A 24,085-nucleotide genomic window follows, 5' to 3' on the forward strand; every position below is an offset into this window, starting at 1 on the left:
GTTATACCTTGATTTGTTCTTCAGCTTGATAAAAAAGAATATGCACAAATTGGTATTTCAGGTAAGTATGGTTTGGTATGGTGATGTATGGTGATGCATTTGCATGCATAATTTACATGAAACATAATGCATGCTTATGTGCTGTTTGCTCATAATATCAACATTACTCAATGGACCTCAGTGTTTTTGTTTGTGCTGTGTGTTTTGGGTAAAGTAAATTGTGTGTACTAAATGTCTCCAGTGATATGAACCCCATGAATATGCTGCATGGAAAATGATATTTTGAATAACAGTTATTGTTTCATCACTCAAATAAGGGGCAGTTTCCCGGACAGGGATTATATTTCAATTGCACTGATATATTTTATAACAGCCCCTAAAAGTTTTACTTTCACTTTCATTACTGAAATGTTGCATATAAGGTACCGCATCAAACCTATTAGTATTGCCTCTAACTACACAAATGAGCATATCTATCATGTCTGTGTAGTGGGAGAATGAAACTACTTTTTACATTTGAACATGTACCGGTAAATATGTCTGCGTGTGAATATTTCATTGATAACTATGGGGCATCTTGCCACACCTATCATATAGTATTCTACTATAGACATTGCTACATTTTTAACAGTTACACAATCATGAAAACAAGTCACAACACATTAAAAGTAATGAAATATGGGCATAATTATCATTTCAGTGTTGGGAAGATTTAGGTCATGTAGGTTAATTTCTGTAAAAAAACATATCTTGCAGTCTTGAATATAAAAATCTGTTGAATGTTCATACTGTATTTGCCTAGTGTATTTAGACTTTGACAAGGGGCATTTTGTCACACCTATTATAAAATAGATTACATTAAAACAGAAAAAATCTGAAAACATAATTCACAACGAACTAAAAAAACACAATGTGATAACCTACACAGACTGAAATGTATGAACAACTTCGTCCTGAGAACAGTTAAACCACTGCATAGTTTACTCTTGCCCAAATATATGCCAGCATGTTTAATGGTGTTTATTTACCTAAGAGCTAGACTATATTTGAAATTCTCTTTTTAAAGAACTGAAGTTTAAAAGCCCCTGTAATGACTTTTGTTGACACATCAAACTTTCTCGTGTGACAACTAGCCTCGTCCTCCTTTATACTGTGCGCTCGCTGTCTGCTGGTGTCCATGCATTTGTTGTCCTGTGGCGGCGCTGTTGTGCACGGACGCACGGCACCATTGATGCGATCTACAGGCGCGCTTTCTGAATGCAGGAAGCTGGCGCTTTAAGAAGACGCACTGCTGCCGCGGACGGGATGGGCAGGCCGGTGTTTTTCCACTAGTGATGTCTAATGGTCACCCATGCTGAGAGACAAAGGTCAGAAAAAAAGCTCATAAACTAAATTTACCGCCGCCTCTGTTATTCAGCACTCGGGCGCCGCACAATACAGAAGGGAAAAGAGCTTTTCAAAGGAATTAAAGGAAGTAACCCGTAAAAGGTAACAAATGTTTTCTTCTATTTACCCTTTAATATTCAATTTAATGCAATGATGCCAGAGCACTGAAAACATTATAGCCTACTTCATTTTCTAAACATTTTAAGAATTTTCCTCGATTTTTACTAATCACGCATTATTTGAATCAGCTGTCTTGGTTACCTTAGGTGTTTGACAAGAAAACCAGGAAATAGTTTAAAAGTTTGTTTTAGAGATTTTATCTCATGTTATGAAAATATCATATGTAGAAGTCTACATTAATATATAGTATAACAACAGTAGACGCATTTGTTACTGTCAGTCTTACATATGCGCGTGTTTTCCGTTTTTTCTATTTTAAGATTCATGATCTGACACAGCCTTTTTTATTCATCATCACACCATCAGAACTTGTGATTTATATAAACAGCTTCTTCTTCATAGTCTGGATAAATGCATTTCTCTCGATGCTGCCGTTGAGTTTCCATTCACTCTCAAGGCATATATAACTGACAGATGCTGACTGCAAAGAGTTAAGAATAGACATGCGCTTCGATGCAAACAGCTTTTAGAATCGACGGGTTACATTTTTTTAAGTATTCAGCCTTAAACGTCGCACCTATTGCAACATTTTTGCCATCACGATATAACCGGTGACTTATATACCACTAACATTTACCGCATGCAAAGCATTATGAGTCTATGCAACTTTGTCATAGTATTGGTATAGCCTAACCATAACGATGCAACATCAACCTGTTGGATGCAGGACGCATTTGCGTTGCATTGACACAGCTCGAACGCACTAGGTTGAGTATCGGAAAATAACAGCAAAACATCGCAAGCGTGAGATGAACGCGCATTTTGTTGAAACGGATGTTGGTACGCGTGCTTCAAGCGCACATCACGAGGACGCGCTGGTTAAAAACAGCAAAAGTGAAACTAAACAAGAACTTGCGAAGAAGTTGACGCGCTGCTGAAAAGCACTGAAACGCCTGAACCATGTGTATATGGAAACACAAAGAACGGATTAAAAGCGCATGCAGACGCGTCTTCTGTCAACAGACGCGCCATGTCCATCTTAAACGTTCGCAATTTTACTTCATCCCGTTACTTTAAATCAGCCTGAGAATCTATACGTCCGCGTTCGTGCCAGCTATGCGCTTTATGCAGTATATACTGTACATCCAGTTGTGCCTTATTGCAGTAAAATCCCAATGCCTTACAATCCAGAAACGCACGAAAATGATCTAATAACCCCATTGCTGCATGTTCGTCCCGTGCGTACAGATGTGTCTTTATATTGGTGTCAATTCAGGCAAAGCAAGTGCAATTCATCTAGTGATAAAGGTTGCGCGGAAGTCAGTCAGCTCGCTGGCAATTCATCTGTAGTGTAGAGCCCTACTCAAACAAACCCAATCCAGGATACAGAGTTTAGGTTTCTGCGCACTTGCCATAGCACACTGACGATAAGGGTAACAACCAATATGCTTTTGGGACCGATGCCATTTTCTTAGTGAAGAGGAAAAATAAGGAAACAGTAACTCAGTGTGGTATCTATATGTTGGCCATAAAAGGGTGAGCTTATCAGCTTTCAGTGTTTGAACTTTCTTTAATTGATGTAATTAAAATAAGTCAGACATGATTTAACAAAGGCAGTACTGTTTAGTGTTTACCGCTGCCAAGACTGCCCAGAATTTAGGTTCACACCATAGACTTTGAACTTTGAGCATTCTAGCAAGTTTATTTTATAGCCCCGTTCAATAAAAAATGTTGAATTGTGCATCAATATAAAGAAAGCAAGTATGTAAACAAGTTTAGCCCTCATTTACCACCACCACCACCACCACACAATATACAATAAATCTACATTCTCCAGCTTCCTTTTCTGAGCATATATTTGGAAAAAGAACAGGCAAGTGAATTTAAGAAGTGTTTTGATTTGGTTATTCTACTTGAACAAACATGACATTTGTAAGGTTTTAAGTACGCAAGGGTAAAAGTTCTTGGTGGACACTTCCACAGAGAGTTACAGTATGTGAGAAATCTGATCTCTGATGTTTGAGACGCTGTTAGAATACACCTACAGTAGAACTTGTGCTGATTGATGTCATTTATAGCATTAACCTCTCAAGCCTCGTTTCCAGGATGAACAAAATGAACAGTTACAAGAGTTTTTTGATAACGTCAATCTGTAATTTTGTTTGTCTATGGCGATTTTGCTGTGTGAGAGTGCTGAGAATGAGGAGCAAAGAGGCTTTAATTATTAAACACAATCTTATGTTGTTCACATAGAATGGTGCTCAACTAAATGATCCAGAAGTTGACACCATTACCTACGTTGTCCATTTTTAAAATATTTTACAACTATGCAACCTCCAAGTATGTAACCCTAAATCCACTGCACTGGATTTCAAGCCAAAAATTTGCAGCAGGGTGTATTATTAACCAGCGTTCAAGCCTAGTTTTCTTTAGGACCTGTGGCTTTTGTAACATCATTTAGATGCGTTCCGCTTTGGGAAATTATTTGTGGATAAAGGTTGGCTTTCGAGAGACCATGCTATTCATCTGATCCTCAAGCCCAGACCCAACAGGTTCGATACAATAAGACTACTACTATGCATGGCACAAAGTTCCTGGTTGCACCTAAGATAAATGCAAGTGTCTTGATATCCAATGATATCAAGAAGTAGGTTTGGTCATTTGCATTATTTACAATTCCATTATCGCACAGATAAGTGCTGCAAACTTTACACAGGTATTGCAAAGACAAGGCAGAGCATTAATGCTATATAAAAGCATTAATGCTCTAAAGTTTACCCTTACCCTTAATGCACCATGCCATACATCATGCACATTGCTGTCAACAACTGACATTAACGTTCATGACTTCATTTCCGTGCATCATTGCAAAGTTTTGCTATTCCCTCATCGTACTATATGTAGCCCTGATGCTAATGCTAATTCTGATAGCTGGTTATGTAGTGCAATGAGTATGGAAATTCAAGGAAATCGACATGGTTTTAAAATAAGGACATTACGTAATGGGCTGAGTACCACGTGCAGACTCGATGCCTAAAATCTCACTGGATAATCAGGACTTGGCATTCCTGAGATGACACAGTTGACAGTTCATGTGGGTGTGGAGGTCGCAAGAACAAATCACTTCTTATTAGGAAATTTTTGGAGGCTTCTTGGAATATAGGATGCTCTGCGGGTCCACTACACATTTCGGCCTGAAGGGGGAGCTAGTACTTCTGAACAAAACTTCAAGTCTATTGTTGCCACTTGGGTATAAAACAGACATAGTCAATGACATGATGATGTCACTATTTTTGCTAAAAGTCCTCAAAATGCCAAACAGATTCTTTGTTCCGGATTCTGAACCAAAAGCCTGCTCCAAAATGCATAGAAATGGTCCTGCAGGCACAAGTCGGCATTGTTCCTTATCAAGCCTCTGCTGCCTATTTCAAAAGGCTGAGGAAAACAAGTTGGTCCCTGACTTACAATGCGCTTTTGTCACTTGTCACATTTAGTCCTATGCAAATTCATTTGGCCTTGCCTTCGCTACGCTGCTCACCATTTGTCAGTCAGTCAGTCAAATATCGTACTCTGTGTACAAACAAGCATAGAAAAAGTACACATCTGCGGGCTGCTTCCTGCAACCCCAACACACATCAACATTTCAAACATTCTGATGTTTGTTGTTGGATGTAAAGTTAAAACTTTGTAAGCTGAGATCTTTACACACTACCAACTACCCAAACCCATCCAACCAAACCCAAACATTGGAATTCGCTGGTTGTTGGCACTGGCTTTAGAAAGTTAAATACTAAGCAGATATTCACTGAACATTCCATGTTCGTGGTGAATAAAATTATATTTCCAAAAGTCCTATGACTGAGCATTCCATGTCAATGTGTGAAATCAAAAGCTATTAATGGCAGAAAGCATGACAACAGCCGGCAAGCCATCAGCTGTTCAAGAGAAACGCAACAGAGGTTTGGACTGCCGTCTGCATGTTCTCGTTTGTCGCGTCCGGGGCTCGGGTTGCCAAAAGAGGACGCCGTGCATGCAAAGAAAAATAGTTTCAGATAGATCTCAGACGCTTCTGAAGAGTGGAAATTTACCATCGCTGGGGTTATCCTTTGCTTCAGAGCCGTGACCAATCTGATGATTGCATTTAATTGTCTTAGCCTGGGGGCGGGTCTTGGTGTCACCTCGGCTTACACTGAGCCTCGGAGAGATTAGGGCAGTGCAGAGGTATGGTGTCCGCTGAGGGAGCAACACAGACCAATCGGATTCAGCCATGAAGGAAATGTAAGTGAAAGTCAGGGCATGAATGAACTTTGTTGCTATGTAATAGAGCCTGTATCCCTTATATCGATTTTGTAAATTTGTTCTCGTATAAGGTGTTTGTGTGTATTTAAAAAAGTGTGCAAACGGGGTTTTAACGTTGTAAAGACGTAACTTTGTCAGTGTATTTAGTTATCACTTAATGATTCTTTGTGTCTACTTGACGAAGCTGTCAAAAAACGTTATTGATATTGCATTTGTGTTGCACTATAAATTCTGTTGGCAAATTACTTCACCCGTGGTCAAAAACATTGTGTGCAATTTGAATCAGTTAAACAGGTTCGTTGCGAGATGGGTCGAGTTTTAAATAGCTCACTTGCTTGCTTTGACTTCGTGCCAGGACAGTTTGTGTCACCGCTGTGTTTTGAATGGATAGGAAAGTGAAGGTCTGGATGTTGCTCTAGTTATGTAACATTGTGTTTGAATTGTGGCAGCTTCCTAAGCTCCTAAAATATACAGATTTAACCTATCTCAAGGGGATGAGTGAAATTTGTCGACCTCTTTAGACCTTTAAGTTGGGCTCTTTAAACTATTGTGTAACAGTCTGGGGTGAATCACCAGTTAATATTTTTCTGGGGGTTGAGCTCATGTTTTGATTCACATTGCCAGGTTGGATGCTAAAGAAGCTTTTTACTGTTATATTAGCTGTCAACACATCTCACTTTAAATGTTTCTGATAAAAAATTGCCATACAAAACATTACAATTATTAACTAAAGACAAACAAAGAAAGCGTTCCAATGTCGTACAACTGTTATCTGGAGAACAGCTATAAATTATAGTTTCAGCCCGGGCATGCATCCACACTCATAAATTAATGTTTTAAAGTCGTGTTTGGTATTAATGAATTACCCTTAAAGTGACGGAAAAGGGAAAATACGCATATTTATAAAGTGTCAAATGCACTAGGAATTTTTTTCCCTCTTCTTCCGTCTCCTTGAGAGCAGGGAAAAAAGCAGACTTGTTTTTAAGAAAGCAGCCTCACAGTGTGGCTATAGTTTGTTCAAACGTTGCCAAGCAGTTTAAGAGTCGGGAGCGCGGAGGGATGTTGGAACCGACTTTGGTATCTTACTCTCTGGGATTTCATCTCGGGGGCTCCATGGCGAGTTTGGCTCGTGCTTTGAAACAGAAGACGCCAGGCCTGACATAATTACTCCATCCTTGAACAGATCCCTGACAGCGTAAACACTGTTAGTTAAAGGGACATGGGCTGGGGTGTTTATACATGGACGATTCAGGATGCTCAAAGCTCCAGATGAATTAATCAAGGTGTCGTTTTTTATCAAATGCCTTGTAATTCATGTACTTTGATTAAATTTGAATTTGCTTACGATTTAAAATCAGCATGTAATAGTCATCTCTATGGCAGGTGGTTGGAGGGGAGGGGTTGAAATGAAATAAGATTAATGACTTCCAGAGCCGATTCTTCCTATAGGCAAACTACGCAAGTTGCGTAGGGCCCCTGCACCACCAGGGGGCCTCCTCGAGTACCGAATCAAAAACACTATAATGTAAACAAGACGCGGATTCAACTTTCTGCCTTCGGAGTGTTCTGTTACAAACTTTACAGGAATCATTTGGAAATTTCCTTTTTAATACTTAATTTATTTCATTACTGTGACATACTCGGACATCATGCAGTGCGCGCAGGTGATGACATTGTAACGGCCACTTAGAGCAGTTACGGCAGAGAGGAAACTGCGCATGCGCGTGACGGCATGTACTGGATGGAACAGTTTGGGAAGAGAACCGCTCTGCCGACTTCTGTCCTTTCTCTTTACTTTTTTTGCTTTTGTTTACCAATGTGGGGATGTCTTATGTTTTGTCGCTCAGCCCATATGTATGCTGACGAGTTGACGACGTGAGAACTTATTAAACCCGTGGAAAGTAAATCAACCTTGTTTCTCGTTCATTATTTTCCCTGGCAACGTTAACTTTTCTTCTCTCGTTGCACAAGGCACCCTTATGTTGCGTTACAACATGCGCATAATGTGATGATGCGTCTTACATATGGCTTCAAAACGTCTTGACCACTGACGAATAGAATTAAACATATCGTAAAATATCCCCATCTCTCTACAATGTGCATTGTAACAGTTTTGCATCGCGAGATATCGTAATACAAAGTATCGTTACACCCCTACATTCATATTCTAACTTCAATAGCATTTACAGGGAATGACTTCATCACAAAACCAGCTGTATAATGTTCATATGAGTCTCAGCTATAATGCACACCACTGTATTTCATTTGCCCATGATAATATGTAATTTTTGCATCATCACATTTAGAGAATAATTGATATGTTTTGTTGTCGAATGCTTAGCTTTCTTGAGTAAACTATATTTTATGTTTTATTTTTGTTAATCACTCGTTTGATTAGTAAAAAACTAGATGGTTCCAGAGCCATGTGTTAATTTAGGTAAAGGATTATTTACATGTGAATCAAAATGTGAATTTAATTTATACTTAATTGTTCTTACTGTCAGTTTAAGGTTTTTTTGTCTTTCAATTTTAATTTGTTTAAGTGTGTTAATTGATTTATCATTTTTATATCTTATAGTTTACAGTTATGCTCATCTAATTTGAACTATTACGACAAGGGCCCCTCACAAAGGTTTGCATAGGGCCCCCAGACATCTAGGATCGGCACTGATGACTTCAGTCAGAAACCATAGTTGTTTCAGAAGCGGAGGAAGTTCTCACATGATCATTAATGAAAGTTAAACTTTTTTCTTTGAAATAACTTTGTATTAATCGTTCAGAATAAGGCCAGCAACATGTCCTTAGAAAACCCCTTTTATTTTAAGTAAACTTTGAAGTTGAAATGAAATCAAAATTGGCCCAATTTACTCCTTTACACACTTTGTTAGTGCAACTTACTAGTTTTGTCTTCCAAAATAAAACGACACTAAACAAGTCTTAATCTTAAATCAATTTTAGTCCCTCCAACTCTGTCTGTTGCCAGTTCCATTTCTTAATAAAACGCTAGATCGGCTTGATCCAATCAATATGGAATGGAAAAACAAGCCACACCCTCTTTTTCTCATTCGATATTACGTTTCATCTTGGAAATACTTCACAATACGCAATTCACAATTTTGTGACTTCCAGTTCACAGAGACTTTAAGCTAGCTGATGTCTAATGCTGCTTATATATGTATATGTATATGTATATACTGTATATATTATGCTGTTAACGGTATGAAGTATCACAATACGATCTTAAAGTCTCTTGCAGTAGAGTCACCGTGTGCATGTTGTTGCTCATGCTTTCCTGTTTTAAAACCACACACAGTAACTTTAACTGCCGTAGACATTAGGTTAACTTCCGGTTTGAACATTTCTCATGTCTGGAAAGCTGCCGTTCCAAATTAACGACTTATTTTTGTTATTAATGTTTTAGATGTTTAAAACGTAATACAATCTTTTTGTCCTCTGCACTTTCAAGGCCTTTGGGCTTCAATGAAAATTTCAGTTTTGCCTGTTTTGTCCCCTTCTACTTTAGCATGGCCCAAAAAGAGAAACTCCAGTGTCTGAAGGATTTCCACAAAGACATTCTGAAACCATCCCCCGGAAAGAGCCCAGGCACAAGGCCGGAGGACGAAGCGGAGGGAAAACACCCCCAAAGGGAAAAATGGGCGAGCAAGCTTGACTTTCTTTTGTCAGTCGCCGGGGGCTTCGTAGGTTTAGGCAACGTTTGGCGTTTCCCATACCTCTGCTACAAGAATGGCGGAGGCAAGTATATTTCTTGATAAGATTAAACCTTTAGTTAAATGCTGTTAGTTTCAGGGCCATGGGGTCTCTTTTTGGGGAGTGGGCGTGAGTTGGTTATTAAAATAAATGGCTATACATGGTCAACCATTTCAGAAAGGCCAGATATCCACCATAGTTGGTATGGCCTTAAAAGGAACCGTTAGATTTTGGCTTACATTTTCACCTATGCATAACTGTCATCCCACTTACTCGCCCACTTCACAATGTCAGGAAGTATAAAAAAAGTATGCAAGCAAGTATAAGTTAACTCCCACGAGGTTTAAGAGTCAAACACTAATCCAGCAGTTAGTAAAATCTAATTATTGATGGAATTAAGAGAATCTTCTCTGTATCTTCAACTAGGTGCATTTCTCATCCCGTACTTCATCTTTCTGTTCGGTGGAGGTTTGCCTGTGTTTTTCCTGGAGGTGGCGCTGGGCCAGTACACTTCTCAGGGAGGAATCACCTGCTGGGAGAAACTGTGTCCCATCTTCACAGGTAAGTTTCATGCAGATAGAACAGAACTGTAAGCAGTTTAATCCTTGAACTGACAGATCGAGAGTAAATATATAACAGATGAATATTAATATGTGGTAAGGACGTAGATTTAGAGGCGTGTCATATGCTACCAGCTGGATCTGAAGATAGGCTGTTAGAAAGTTTTGAAATATGGGGCATTAGATAAGCGATGCGTATATCCATTAATGTCTGTTTTGTTTATAAAAGTCTGTTTTGTTTATCAGTTTATAAAATTAGCAGTCAGGGTTATGTTAGGTGAGAGGTTAAGACATTTTTATATGGTGTTTCAGAGGTTGGGACGCATACACATCACCTATCAAAGGCAAAACATTTATTTTTTAATGTTGCTCTAAGCTTAATCGCAGGCTACTGCTAGCATAGATATGCATATGTAGATACAGTCGACGGCTTCAGACACATCAACCCGTCCACCATCTTGGAACGGTCAACATCTCAGTTGCTGTCATTACTTTAATTACTTACATTAATGCTGTCATTACTTTAAATGAGTAAACAATATCTGCAGTTGCAGACACACAGTCAACTAGCTCTCGAGTCATCAAAGACTGTTCCGGTATGGCGGATGATGTACATATGGTGACCCATAGAAACAGCTGCTAATGAGGCATCTCAGCACATATATAATACTTATTGGCACCAGACCTTTGGCAGCTGTGAATTAGTTTGTTGGCTATAAAAAGGAGTTCCTTACAAAGTAGCTTGCACAATTGGACATGTCTTCTTTGACAAATGGTACGGTGTAGTCTCTAAATTTGAAGGCTAGTAAATGAAAGGTTACTGTCTCAGGGACTGCCAAGAGCAAGTCATGAGCTATTATCATTGTGTGGTGCACAATCTCTAGCTCGCTCTGAAAAACAAATGTTAAATAACTCCTGACGTGCTTTAAAAGGTTTAGATTCCCCCCAAAGTATCTCTTTAATTCCCTTCCACAATAAAAACAAAATCAAACCTCACAAAAATATATCATGACCACATATGTATTACTTATTTGAACAAGAATCTAGCAGAGTGCAAACTGCTGAATTACGCTTATCCTTGTGCTAGCGAATTAGATGACAACATAATCTGTTTTGCTTTCCAGTTAACGTGGCCAGCATTGATTTACACAGTTTAGACACTAATGCCAATTTCTTACATCATTTTCCTTCAGCTTCAGACAAGTTTTTTCCATGATTAAGCTGCAAGGATGAGAAGATTATGAAGTGTCTCTGAGAAGTTTATCATTTGTTTAGCTGCTGTCACGGGACACTGGAGTCCACTGAATCATTGAGCGGAGATGTCATTGCAATACTTAGTAAAATCACAATACAACCATGTCGGGACTCAAGTATTGTGATAATATCGTATTGTGGGGCCTCTGGTGATTCTCAATCCCTTCCCTTTGTGCAGGTATCGGCTACGCATCCATAGTGATCGTTTCTCTGCTGAACGTCTACTACATTGTGATCCTGGCCTGGGGCTTGTACTACCTGTTCCAGTGCTTTCAACCAGAGCTCCCCTGGGCAAGCTGCAACAACAAATGGAACACGGACAACTGCGTGGAGGACACCCTCCGCAAGAACAAGACACTCTGGGCGACTGCAAATGCCACTAACTTCACCTCTCCCGTCACTGAGTTCTGGGAGTAAGTACATCATGGATATTTGTTGGGTACGCAGTTGGCTTGTAAAGGGCTTGAAAAGGCCAGCATGCTCCTGGAGTACCACTGTCCTGCAAAGATGCAACCCTAATAAAACAAAAATTTGGCATTAGCTGCTTGAAGCTGGTCTTGGACAGTGGGTATAGATAAAAGATGCCCTCCATTTAAATTCATAGCAGAATCTGTTTAATATCTAAAGTCTATGTTTATGGTAGCTTGTACCACCTCAAAGTGTTAAGTTCCTCACCAAAAAACATTACCTCCACCACAGGCGAAATGTTCTCAGCATCTCTGATGGTATCGAGGAGATAGGTCACGTAAAATGGGACCTGGCTCTTTGTCTTCTCGCTATGTGGGTCATCTGCTTCTTCTGTATTTGGAAAGGTGTGAAGTCCACTGGGAAGGTGAGCTTACAGTACATTCACATGAGTCAATTAACTGAAGAACTATTAATATTGTTCTGTAAGTCTTTACTGGGTCATCTGAGTCACTGTGTAACTAGCTAGGGGGATTTGAAGACAACCTTACCTAGCGTTTTATCTTAGCGATAGATGGCTAAACTTCTTTCACGATAAAGACGGAAAAGTCAATCAGTAAACGCACTCTCTTGACCCAATTACACATTTCCCTTGAGCATGCACTTGTAAATCTTATCACTGCTCCTGCCAAGACACTGTCACATCGGATTTAATTATAGTAATTTGAGCATTGCTTATTTTAAGCCTTTCCCCTTGGCTTGCAGCCATTTTAATTTGTGTGAAATATTGTCTTTAACCTGCCTATTTTGGGTTATGTCAATTGAAGATCTTTGAGATCGCAATTCGTTAATCTGGCATTAGCCTTGGGACTCTGCATATTTGTCGTGCCACAATGCAGTTAGAAAGCTATTTACAGATAATAGATGTTTTGACGTACTTTTCCACATCATGGTCAATATAGAATTTATGACTAAACTAAAAGTTAAAAGATGGAAGGAAAATAGAAAAAAATCAATTACTGACCACATAGCATGCCCACTAAATCCAATATCAAACCATAAGTGCAGTTAAACTTTAAATGGCCTGTTAGCCTTGGAAACTGTTTTGACGGAATGTTGTTAAGGAATGTTTGTGTCAACTAAGTCTATTAAAGACCAAGTGAAACACCCCTGCGTAAATTGTCATATCACTTACATTGCTTACAGTATGTATTTTCACACAACTTTTGAATTTGAGCATTCCCTCCTTTCTTTATAGGTTGTGTATGTCACTGCAACATTCCCATTTGTAATGTTAATCGTCTTACTGGTACGGGGTGTAACTCTTCCTGGGGCAGCCGAGGGCATCAAATTTTATCTGTACCCGAATGTCACTCGCCTTGCAGATCCAGAGGTAAGATCTTGTGGATACGGGCATATCTCTAACTTGAACTTTAGATGTACACGATGTAAAACCCGAGATGTATACAACAGTTGACATAAATAACACTCTTGATGGTCTCTTGATGGAATGCTACACAAATCTAAACATGACATCCAGTAGTCGTAACAATTTATATTAGTTCTTGATGGTATATACAGCTCTGGAGGACCTGCAAGAGGTGGAACGCACATAAATATTTGAGTTTGTCTCGGCAGATAATCAACAAAACAACTAGCTAGCATTTCCGATCATGCTGTCAGTCAACAAACGGTTTGGCGTCTTGTCTCTAGGTTTGGATTGATGCGGGGACGCAGATTTTCTTCTCCTATGCCATCTGTCTTGGGGCCATGACGTCGCTGGGAAGCTACAACAAGTACAAATACAACTGCTACAGGTGGGTTTCGACGTCCCGGGGTGGGAGGGGGTTTTAGTCCAGTGCAGGCAATGGGACCATAGGGTTCCTTTTTGTTAATTAACAAACTCCATGACATATGTGTGACATAGGGACTGTTTGCTGCTTGGAGGCCTGAACAGCGCTACCAGCTTTGTGTCTGGCTTCGCAATATTTTCCGTCCTGGGCTTCATGGCACAAGAGCAAGGGGTGGACATAGCCGATGTGGCAGAGTCAGGTACGAGGGTCAAGCAGCAGTGATGGTGGGCACTGCTGCTGCAAATAACATCAAAATCCTGTAGGTGAAAACAACCGCAAGCATCGGCAATAGTAAACAATTGGAAACCAACTAAAACGATTTACGTCCAGGACTTAAATTTGTTTTAGAAACCTTTTGGAGCGGTCAGTAGATTGGTATGGATTCGTCAGACAAACTGACGTTTTTGGAGCCACTGGGGAAATTCTACTTAATCTACTAATGCAAGAAGTCAACTGTGGATTGCGACAATTTAGCGTTTAGAATTGAGGGCTGTTGAAGCTGGATTCTACAGGTGACATGAGTGAGCCAAATCAAGAAGCCTCTTGTGCCAACATCATGATAAAGGCCTTTTGCAGATTTTGGGTTTAATTCCTCAACAGCTCTTAACACAATTTGGCTGAGGTTGCTAAATCGGTTCCCACTGGTTCCTTCTTCTACCCTGTAAACTACGTCGGACAGTTCTCAAGATGTCTCTTCAGACTTTAATCCTTAGAATTGTTTCATTTTCTCCTGTGGTACACTCTAGCTTTTTATGAAGAGTGTGCTGACATTATGGCTGACTTGATTTTCAGATGTGTGGTCTTTAATACTGCTCATGCTTTGGCCCTCCTCAATGGAGACTCTGGTCTAAGTTTGTCTTGGTGCTCAGGTGCACAAATCACATCTTCACACAAACCCAAACTGTACTTGAACTGCCTTGCATTGATTCCTTAACAGGGATTATTTCTGTATGATTTGGTTGGATTCATTTTTTAATGAAAGCAATGCCAAGACGCATTAAGTAGCTTGTTGGAAAGTAGCTGGAGTTGAACAATGTGGTTGTGGATGCAGCAAACGGACTCTGTAGAAAATGTGTTTCATTGTCATCGAACATTGATGCTGTTACCTCAGGCAACGGTTTGGATTGTTTGAATTGGTTTTATTATAAATGTGCAGTTTTCGTCCATTGTGTTTTTAACATCTGGTACAGGTTATCTCCACAATGTCAAAATGTCGCAGTTATGGTAGCAAGGCAAGGTGTTTGTATGTTGCCTCCGAATATCTAAAGTTGTTATCTGTAGTGTTGCATTTGTAACCTGTTGTGTAATTCAAGGGAATTAGCATTCACTCTCATGACACTTGCAGTGTCATTTTCTAGATTCGGAAGTAGCCAAAGCTACAGTAACATCATGAGGGTAATTTCCCAAGAAATGTGATGAAACAGTCTTTGGATGAACCATTGGCAGACATTTTGCCTGGCTTGTTCGCTTTGTCGTGTAGACACTCGCTCCATTTTTCTTTCATGTCTCCTTTTGGTCTGTGCCAACGACGGAAGCACACCACAGCGGCATAGATCAAAGTGTGTAAATGGCTATCATTGCTAATTGTGCGCTCTCCACTGTTCTCTATCCAACAGGTCCTGGCTTAGCCTTCATTGCCTACCCTAAAGCTGTGACTATGATGCCACTGCCTACGTTTTGGGCCGTTCTTTTCTTCATTATGCTTCTGCTGTTGGGCCTCGACAGTCAGGTGAGTATCCATTGAAAAACTGGTATGCTAAACCCTCAGAGTACCGATAAATTGGTTGCTCACACCTCCAAAACATTACTTGATAGATTTAACTACTTATTAATTGAAACATGCAATTTATAACATTTAGGGCATTTTCACACCTGACTTGTTTGGACTGTCCTTTGTCTGGTTTGTTTAGGCATCAATGAACAATGTCATCCCTGTTTTTGAACAAAGCAAACGATCTACAAGTCTGAGAAACAAGTTAACAAGTAGCAAGTTCAAGCTGTAGTCCACATAGTAACAGTAACACAGAAACGGAAAGAAAAAAACTTTGGCATCTGAAGTCCTGTACTATCACATTTCTCGGCTCCAGTGAAATGAAACACTCTGTTGAATCAGTTACCACCCACATCAAGAGAGTTCACTGTACCAGGGCATGGTGTTTTGTGGTAAAATAAGTTAAGCTACATTGAGATTCGCTCTGCTGTGCTGAATCACAAGGGGCTCCTATGTACAGTTCTGCTTACTGTACTCGGATAATGAACTTATTTCACCACAGCATGTCACTCTTTGGAGCTCTCTCACACTGAGGATGAATTGTTTTTTTCGGGGTTGACAATAGTTTTTTAGTTAAAGGAACAGTACACCTGTCTTCATGAATGTTGGTAACCAAACAACCAAGTCAATTGAACCACATTGACTTCCATTGTATGGACAAAAACCTCTGAGAAGTCAATGGGTGCCAACGTTTTTTGGTTACCAACATTCTTACAGCTCAACAATTTTTATGACATCATACTGCACCTTTTCGCTATTTGCTGTCTTTCTGAAACCTTGGATATCCAAATTTGATAAGCACTTTTAATATATATTTGCAAAACCCAGTGACAAACATCAAGGGTGACCAATAATAATGATTTATGGAAAAAATAAAATCCCCAAAAATGGAGGTACAAGGTTTATGCTGGACAGCAGCCATGTGCTCCATCCTAAATTCCAGTCTCTGTGGAATTTACATAAACGGATGACATTCATATTTTTTCTTTTTCTTTCCTGACTCTTTTTTTTAATCAAACTGACAATGTTTTTTCTTTCCCCAGTTTGTCGAAGTGGAAGGGCAGATCACATCCTTAGTGGATCTGTATCCATCCTTCCTACGGAAGGGTTATCGGCGTGAAATCTTCATAGCTATAGTCTGTTTTGTGAGCTTCCTGTTGGGACTAACCATGGTCACCCAGGTAAGTACGATAGTCAAACACTTTAACCAAGATGAAAATTTTTACATTTTATTAAAAACCACACTAATTCAAGACTTTACCACATATGACCCACCTACTGGACTAGTTTCTGTCTAAATGAGGAGAGTATCAAATACAGCTTAGTTAAATGCTGGCACCATATGTTTTCCTTTTAGGATTTTGGCAACATTGTCATTTGATATTGTGTGGCGCTCAACCAAACTCTCAGTTCCTGTAATGAAGCAGTGTGCCACACTCATGCCAAATCTAGGGCCTGAGCGCTCCCCCATAAGCAAAAGCTTTCCACTCTCTGTGCCTTATCTTTTCAACTTCCATGTCTTTTTATGGGCGTCCTGACCTGCTTAGAACAGTGACAAATCCACAGAGGAATCCCATAGCTATACTAGGAGATCCGTCCCGGTATGACAATGCAAGATTTCTCTGGCCCCGTCCATTGCTAAGCCCCGGAACAGCGATAAACCGGGAATGCTATTTTGTGGCACAGCGTGCCATTTTTTCTGTGACCTAATGTCTTATGATGCCCCTGAATGCATTGTGCAACAAATAATTTTGGCACCAAAGTAAAAGCAGTTAACTGTTTAGGCAGGCTCTGATCATATCCGTCCCATTGTCCCCTTAGTGTTTTTTCAGTAGTTATGTCTATTGAAAATACAGAACTGACTTTTTTACTTGTGTGTGTTTTCTTTTCAGGGTGGCATGTATGTGTTTCAACTCTTTGACTACTATGCAGCCAGTGGCGTGTGCCTTTTATGGGTTGCATTCTTTGAATGTATTGCTGTAGCCTGGGTTTACGGTAAGTCCATTGACAAGTGCACAGAAAATGTAACGTCTCTATATATCATTGCATACTTTCCATAACCAGGGTACAAATTGGGGTCCTGTTGTATGATTTACAGCAAAAAAATATAAATTGTTATGTTCTTTAGAGGAAAAGTATATGAAGTATATTAGTAACTTCAAAATTAGCATAGAATGAAAAGTAGCTTATTTTAATGTTCGCAAAGGCCGAAACATGCACAACAATGGTTACTGGTCATGGTCCTCCCAACAGCTTCCGACAATTAAAACTATGTAAAAATATCAATAAAAAATGTAATTGTTGTGACCTGAACTCATGAACTCATCCCTGTTATAGTAAAAAAAGTTAAAAAACGATTTATTATTTACTGTATATGAACATAATATTCCTCTTATTTATGATAAATGTACGATTATAGACAACTATAATACAAAGTTAAATTTACTTTAATTTAAGCTAGATCTGTAACACTGTAACTTTCAAACTCATTTTTATTTGAATTAGAATTTCATTAAAGTTTGTTTAATTGTGATGGTTAAAGATCCAGTGTATGACATTTAGCGACATCCAGTGGTGAGTTTGCGAATTGCAACCAACGGCTCACTCCCCCTCCCTTTTGAAGCACTACGGTGGCTGACACAGAACTAAGATGTCGTCACATTTTTGCTTCTTTGCTGAAGGAGATAACGTATTTACGAAACGCGCTCTGTAGAGCAGTTTGTCCTTTTAAGGCTACTGTTGAAAAAACATGGAGAATTCCATGCAGGGGGACCCGCGGTGTATGTAGATAGAAATAGCTCATTCTAAGGTCATAGAAACATCATTATGTAAGGTCTTTATACACCTCTGAAGACATAGTTATGTATATTGCATTGCATTTCTGTCAATAGAGTCTCCTAAAAATTACACAGTGTACCTTTAAGCACTTCCCTTCACTGATCTGTTTAAAAAACATTACATTTAATTTATGCTTTGAGCTACAACCTAGTTTAGAGAAAACATACAGAAGCTCATTGTTCCCTACTGTCATGACCTTGATTCAAAAATTGAAATGAGTCATGAATAGGTGTGTATAACCTGCATGCGGGTAGATTCAGTTTAAACAACATTCATCGTGATGGGGGATTATCCACACGATATAGAATTTCTAGTAGCGAAAACACATCATGAGAGAACAGATTTAGTCATTTTATCTCACCTTAACGTGCACACCCATTGATCATCCGATATTGCCCCAAAATCTTGTGAGCTTTCCCAAATCACAAGATCCTGTCCACAGAGTCATTTTTTAAGGCATCAGACTGTTACGATTTTCAATACTTTCAATACAATAGTCTTCAATACTTGAATTAAATGTATTATAATTTATTTGAATAAAAAAAATCAAATCTATCTTCATTTGAATTATTTAAGCAATAGCTAAATATTGTGATAATCCATTTAAGATTGATCCACTACTAAATGTTACAACAACAAAAACTGTGATTGGTCGTTTTAAATGTTCAAGCCTTTCCAAGTTGGGTGTTGTTGGCACAGTAAGCTACAATGTGAACCTTATTAGTAACCATAGGTCTGAATTGCCAACATTTACAATTACAAACAAAAAATACAAGTCAATATTCCATCCATCTCCAAACAAACACACTGTACTGACTTGTGAATTGAAACCAATGCACCAACAGTATATGAGTCCATGTGCAATGCATGGTGATGTAATATTGCCTTTACATTTCAGGCTTAATTTTTATTGTATATGTAACGTATGTGCTCTCTGTACAGGTGCGGATAATTTCTATGATGCGATTGAAGAGATGATTGGTTACAGACCAAATCCCTGGATGAAATGGAGTTGGACTGTGGTCACACCTTTTCTGTGTGTGGTAAGTCTTCTTATCAGAAGAGTCTTTGAAAAGAGGCTTAAAAGTTATAATTCCATTATTATTGGAGTTGCACTGTTTCCGTCCCAAGGCTATAGAACCTTGAAATTAAGAAATATCTGAATAAGTGTACACTACAATTACACATGCAGATCCTATACAGTAAAAGACTACAGTTCATTTTGAAAATCTGTAAATTACATCCCTTCCCTCAAAAGCTGCTTTTCCGCTTTGGATTTGCTGTAAAAATCCGAGTCACAGGTCGTCGTAACAGAGCCCCAGATGGGGCGACCATCTGCCCGGCTGACAGAATGAATGGAAGGAGCTGAGGATTAGGTCCCATTAGAATTTTTCTCCGAACACCATAGGACTATTCGAAAATAAGGAAATCATTTCCATGTTATGGTCATATAGCCTTTCTCGAGCTAGAAGAGTTTTTATCTTCCTCCAAGTTAAACAGCTTTTTTGTAACAGGTTATCCTATTATGTTGAAAACTTGGTGGACTCTTTGCAATCCATAGGTTTCCTTTTTTAAGAATCTAGATACATTAAGTTGTTAGGTACAATGACCACACAATTTCAATAAATGTGGATTGATGGTACTTTTGGGATTGCTTAAATGTTCTGTTGTTGAAGCACTTGGATTGAGTTTCACTCTGGTGACCTCTGGTCTGTCTTTTACCCCAGGGATGCTTTGTCTTCTCATTGGTCAAGTATGCACCTCTGAGGTACAACAAAGTCTATGAGTACCCGGAATGGTCCATTGCAGTGGGGTGGACCCTGGCGCTTGCGTCCATGATCTGCATACCAATGGTGGTTGTAATCAAAATCATTCAATCAGATGGGCCCCTTATTGAGGTAAGGGATTATTTGGAAATGGAGAAATGTCCATTTGTGAGTTGTTTGTGGTCTACATGGGTAGCTGCCTTCTAAGGTTGCGTCTTAGTGCATATTTACTTTTACATTTACGCATTTGGCAGACGCTTTTATCCAAAGCGACTTGCATTGCATTATACTGTACAGTACATTTGTATCAGCGTATGTGTAATCCCTGGGATCGAACCCATAACATTGGCGTTGCTAGCGCTATGATCTAACCACTGAGCTAAAGGAATATTGAACCTCATAATGATGATAAGGAATGCTTTGCATAGATATCAACACACTCTAAATAACTAAAAAACCTGATCTTAATAAGTGCTTTTAGATTTAAAGGTGCAATCCATAACTTTTTTGGGTTAAAAATAAACAAATCGGTTATTGAGCAAGTAGATACAAATCTGTGTTCAGATTGTGCATTTACCACGAATCACAATGATAAACTTATAATAATGATTCATAATCTGAGTTGTCGGTACGATTTTGTGGGAAATATAAGTTTGAAATTATTTAACTTCAACTGATGTAAAGACACTGTAAGTATGTACATTTACTTACAAATTTATGTTTTAAACAGAGATGAGGATAGAGAGGCAAAAGCTATGAATTGCAGCTTTAACTACAGTAATTTAGCGCTGCACAATTCATCGAAATGGTGTAAATGTGCATATCGGTGTCGGTAACATTTTCAGTTTTTAAATATATATTAGATTTAATTTATTCTTTCAGTTTTAGTTTCGTTTTAATTTATTTTCAGTTAATAATTTTAGTGCCTCGAGTTATTTCAGGTTATTGCTAACGCAACTTCTAATTTTTGTTTAGTTTATTTTTCAAACAATATTTCGGCAGATTTTTTTACTAAACAAATAAAACTATTACAACATTTAAGTATAAACCTTGGTTCAAATTGATTGATATGGTTTGTCACATTATTTTGTCATGCAGCCCTACAGTAATTTAAAGTTCTGCTAAACCATTTCACAGTCAACATTCTCCAGTCGTCAATGATCAAGCTAATACTTAAAATTTACGTTTCCCTCCAGAGGATCAAAGCTGTGGCGGCTCCCGTGAGGGGAGGGGCTAGTTCCTGCCCCAAAGAATACCAGCCCAAAAGCAACGAGCTGGCGCAGCCCCTGGACCCCAACTGGAACGGAGGGTCGACGAAGCCCACCCACACCATCGTAGAAACTATGATGTGAACGCTCTCTGTGAGAGGATTCAAATGATCTGCTTTTCCAGTATATATATATATATGTGTGTGTATATATATATATATATATATATAATCTGTAACTTTTGACATAGTCGTAGGACCAGGTTTACATTGCTACGCATCTGCACTAGGAGTCCTTTTTTTCTACAGAGGAAGTTACATTTTTTCTGTCTGTATTTTTTAATATTTTTACCGTAATACTATTATATTAAGATTATTGTCGCTGTTATTAGAGGGAGAACAGATCACGTACAGCAGTATCGTAAAAGTAGAACCATAACTGTTCTATTTTTGTCACTTTTATCTTGTACATATCGAAATTGAAGTGAGCAGTGCTTGTTTTTAGAGTTGAATTATGGGAAGAAAACAAAGGGCTCCGGAACAGAAGAAAAAAACGCAAGTAAACGTGACTAATAACATTGGTCTACCCAGGTAAAATATCTTTTTAGGGAGGTGTCTTTAAATGGTAGTGTTAGACCTTACACGTTACTATAGATCTTTAATGTTATAAAGCTAAGTGTGTCCCAACAAACTGTTTAGACTGGAGATGGTGACTGGTGCTGGCCAAAAGAATCAGGACTTTTAGCCCTGCTGATGCACTAATACAAAGGACACTACTTTCTCCACTTTGATGCACTTTTTAAGTACATTAAGTCTAACTAGTTTGGATGCGTTTGTTTCTGACGTCATAGGATTTGGATATCGCGAATGACCTCACAAGTGCATATCGCACTAATTCTAGGCAACGTCTCAGTCCCCATTTGACATGAGATGTTTAGAATAGCATTAGTAGATACCAGTAACAGAGACGCTAGCTTGCCTGCTATTATGACGTACCGTTCGGAAGATGCAAGACGGAGGGTTTGGCCCTGATTTACGTACATAAAAATGTTGTACTATAAACTGTAAAAAAATATGTCTCCACTTCAGTCCACTGCAGAAAAACAAAGCCAAAGTGTCCCACAACTGGCCACTGACATATTGCGCCATTTATTTTGTTTGAGTCTGTGCAGATTATCGGTGTGATAAAATCAATAATTCTGGAGAATTCCAGAATTCAATGCGTTAGATTGCACCAGAAAATGTGTACGCTATATTTGGGATCTTCGTTAATCAGGGCCTTAGCGTAGCAATTTTAAAATACATTTTCAATGGTCTCTTGGTCAGCACTCACTATTAGTCGACCTTGTTCAATAAAAATACAAAAGTACCAAATCATGAAATTTGCCGGCACCGAACGCGTTCTTATTTTGAGGATGTTGGAATGTAAAGCTGCCTGATTTTAAAGCCACATAGATTCAGGGCTAGTTTGTTTTGTTTTTATCAACTCTAAGCTGTTTGTATTTCCAATCACATTTGCCTTTTGTATTAGAAAGTCACTGTATTTGACTGCTATGTTTAACAATTACCAATAGATCTCATGTATAACTGTTAATCATCAAAAAAGCTTGCTATGAACTGTAATGTGCAATACTTTGTAGAACAACATGCATTGTTACTTTCTTCACCTGTCTTGCAAAAAGTTGGTACTCGGAAGTGTGGAATTCTGTATACATTTAAGGTTCATGGCAGAAACAGTGAACAGGGGCCAATATAAGCTACCATGTGTGGTATGCTAAACTAACACCAAAAAAAACCTCAATGCAGTTCTACTCACTGTGATTTATATAATTTTAACTTTAAATGACATAGTAAATGTTAAACATATGGTTTAGCATTGCTGCCAATATATGGTTTCAATTGATTGATTTCAATATTGTTTTCTTGGCCAAGTTAGAGATTGTACCTTATGGACGCGTCATTGAAGTGTTAAAGAAATTATTAAACTTCAATGTAAATGTTGAAAGAGGCACAATTTCTTAGCAATACATAAATTAATGTTCAGTCTCAGGGTGCGTTCCACTATGAACTCATCTTTTTTTTTAAGAGGCATGATTTCCCACTATTGTATGTGTCTTTAAACCCTTCCATTTTTGAAGAAGAGCTTCAAAAGTGTTTATCAATAAAGTGGCAGTGTTTATAAATAAAATATATAACCTTTATAAAGTAATGATTACAAATGTTTTATTTTTTTATTTCTGAGGATATGAAAGAAAGCAAGTGTATTAATAAGATTTTACAGTACCTGAAAAAGAAAAAAACGTTTTATCTCTTAATAAACATTTATCTTTTAAAAACCCTTCAGAGTTTGGTGAGCATTCATTATTTCTAGGCTAATTATTATCTTACAAGCAGGCTATTAGAGAATACAGGAGATGTGTGTTATTTTTACTACAAATACTTTTTAACAAGAGGCCAAGAGAGCAGCATTGGCTGGTGTGAGTTTGTTTTACTCAACCAATGGGAGATGAGGGAGGGTTTTGGGATGCCTGTTGAAAAACATCATTGTTTTTGTATAAAATACTTTAGAGTAGCTGTAATTCTGATGGTCTTGTGGTTAGTTGTGGGTGGGAGGGTAGGGTAATGCCTTTGGGAACACTGTATTTTTAAATGGCCTACATCCAAAAGTGCAAGTGATGGGTATTTATGGGTATAATATTTAAAGATCAAGCAATGATAAAATATTCAAGACTGTGACTACATGATTATTAATAAACACATGGTACATTTAATTCTCTACTTGTGCTTAGACTAAAGGATCTGAGATTTTCCCTTTCAAATCTTAGTATTGGAGGTAGTTCTCTGTGTTTTGTAACTTGTCAAAAATGTCAGGAAGTAGGCAAAAAACTGGCACTTCATTCGGAAACAAAATGCATTAG

General features: G+C 38.5%; 1 protein-coding gene across 2 annotated transcripts; it reads left to right on the plus strand.

Moving 5' to 3' along the window:
• Window positions 1-1,269: 1,269 nt before the first annotated feature.
• Window positions 1,270-23,505, plus strand: slc6a6b (solute carrier family 6 member 6b). 2 transcript variants are annotated; one of them, XM_057325458.1, is made up of 14 exons: window positions 1,270-1,488; window positions 9,329-9,558; window positions 9,940-10,074; window positions 11,506-11,740; window positions 12,027-12,159; window positions 12,991-13,125; window positions 13,446-13,549; window positions 13,660-13,784; window positions 15,202-15,314; window positions 16,400-16,537; window positions 17,249-17,351; window positions 19,137-19,237; window positions 19,922-20,092; window positions 21,157-23,505. In XM_057325458.1, exons 2-14 carry the CDS (start codon window positions 9,330-9,332, stop codon window positions 21,310-21,312), a joined length of 1,878 nt encoding a protein of 625 aa, XP_057181441.1. In that variant the 5' UTR covers window positions 1,270-1,488; window position 9,329; the 3' UTR covers window positions 21,313-23,505. The 2 variants fall into 2 exon arrangements, with proteins under 2 accessions (XP_057181441.1, XP_057181440.1); XM_057325457.1 differs by lacking the exon at window positions 1,270-1,488 and adding an exon at window positions 5,674-5,784.
• The last annotated feature ends 580 nt before the right edge of the window (window positions 23,506-24,085 follow it).

Source organism: Triplophysa rosa, linkage group LG25 (assembly GCF_024868665.1).
Source record: "Triplophysa rosa linkage group LG25, Trosa_1v2, whole genome shotgun sequence".
Lineage (NCBI taxonomy): Eukaryota > Metazoa > Chordata > Actinopteri > Cypriniformes > Nemacheilidae > Triplophysa > Triplophysa rosa.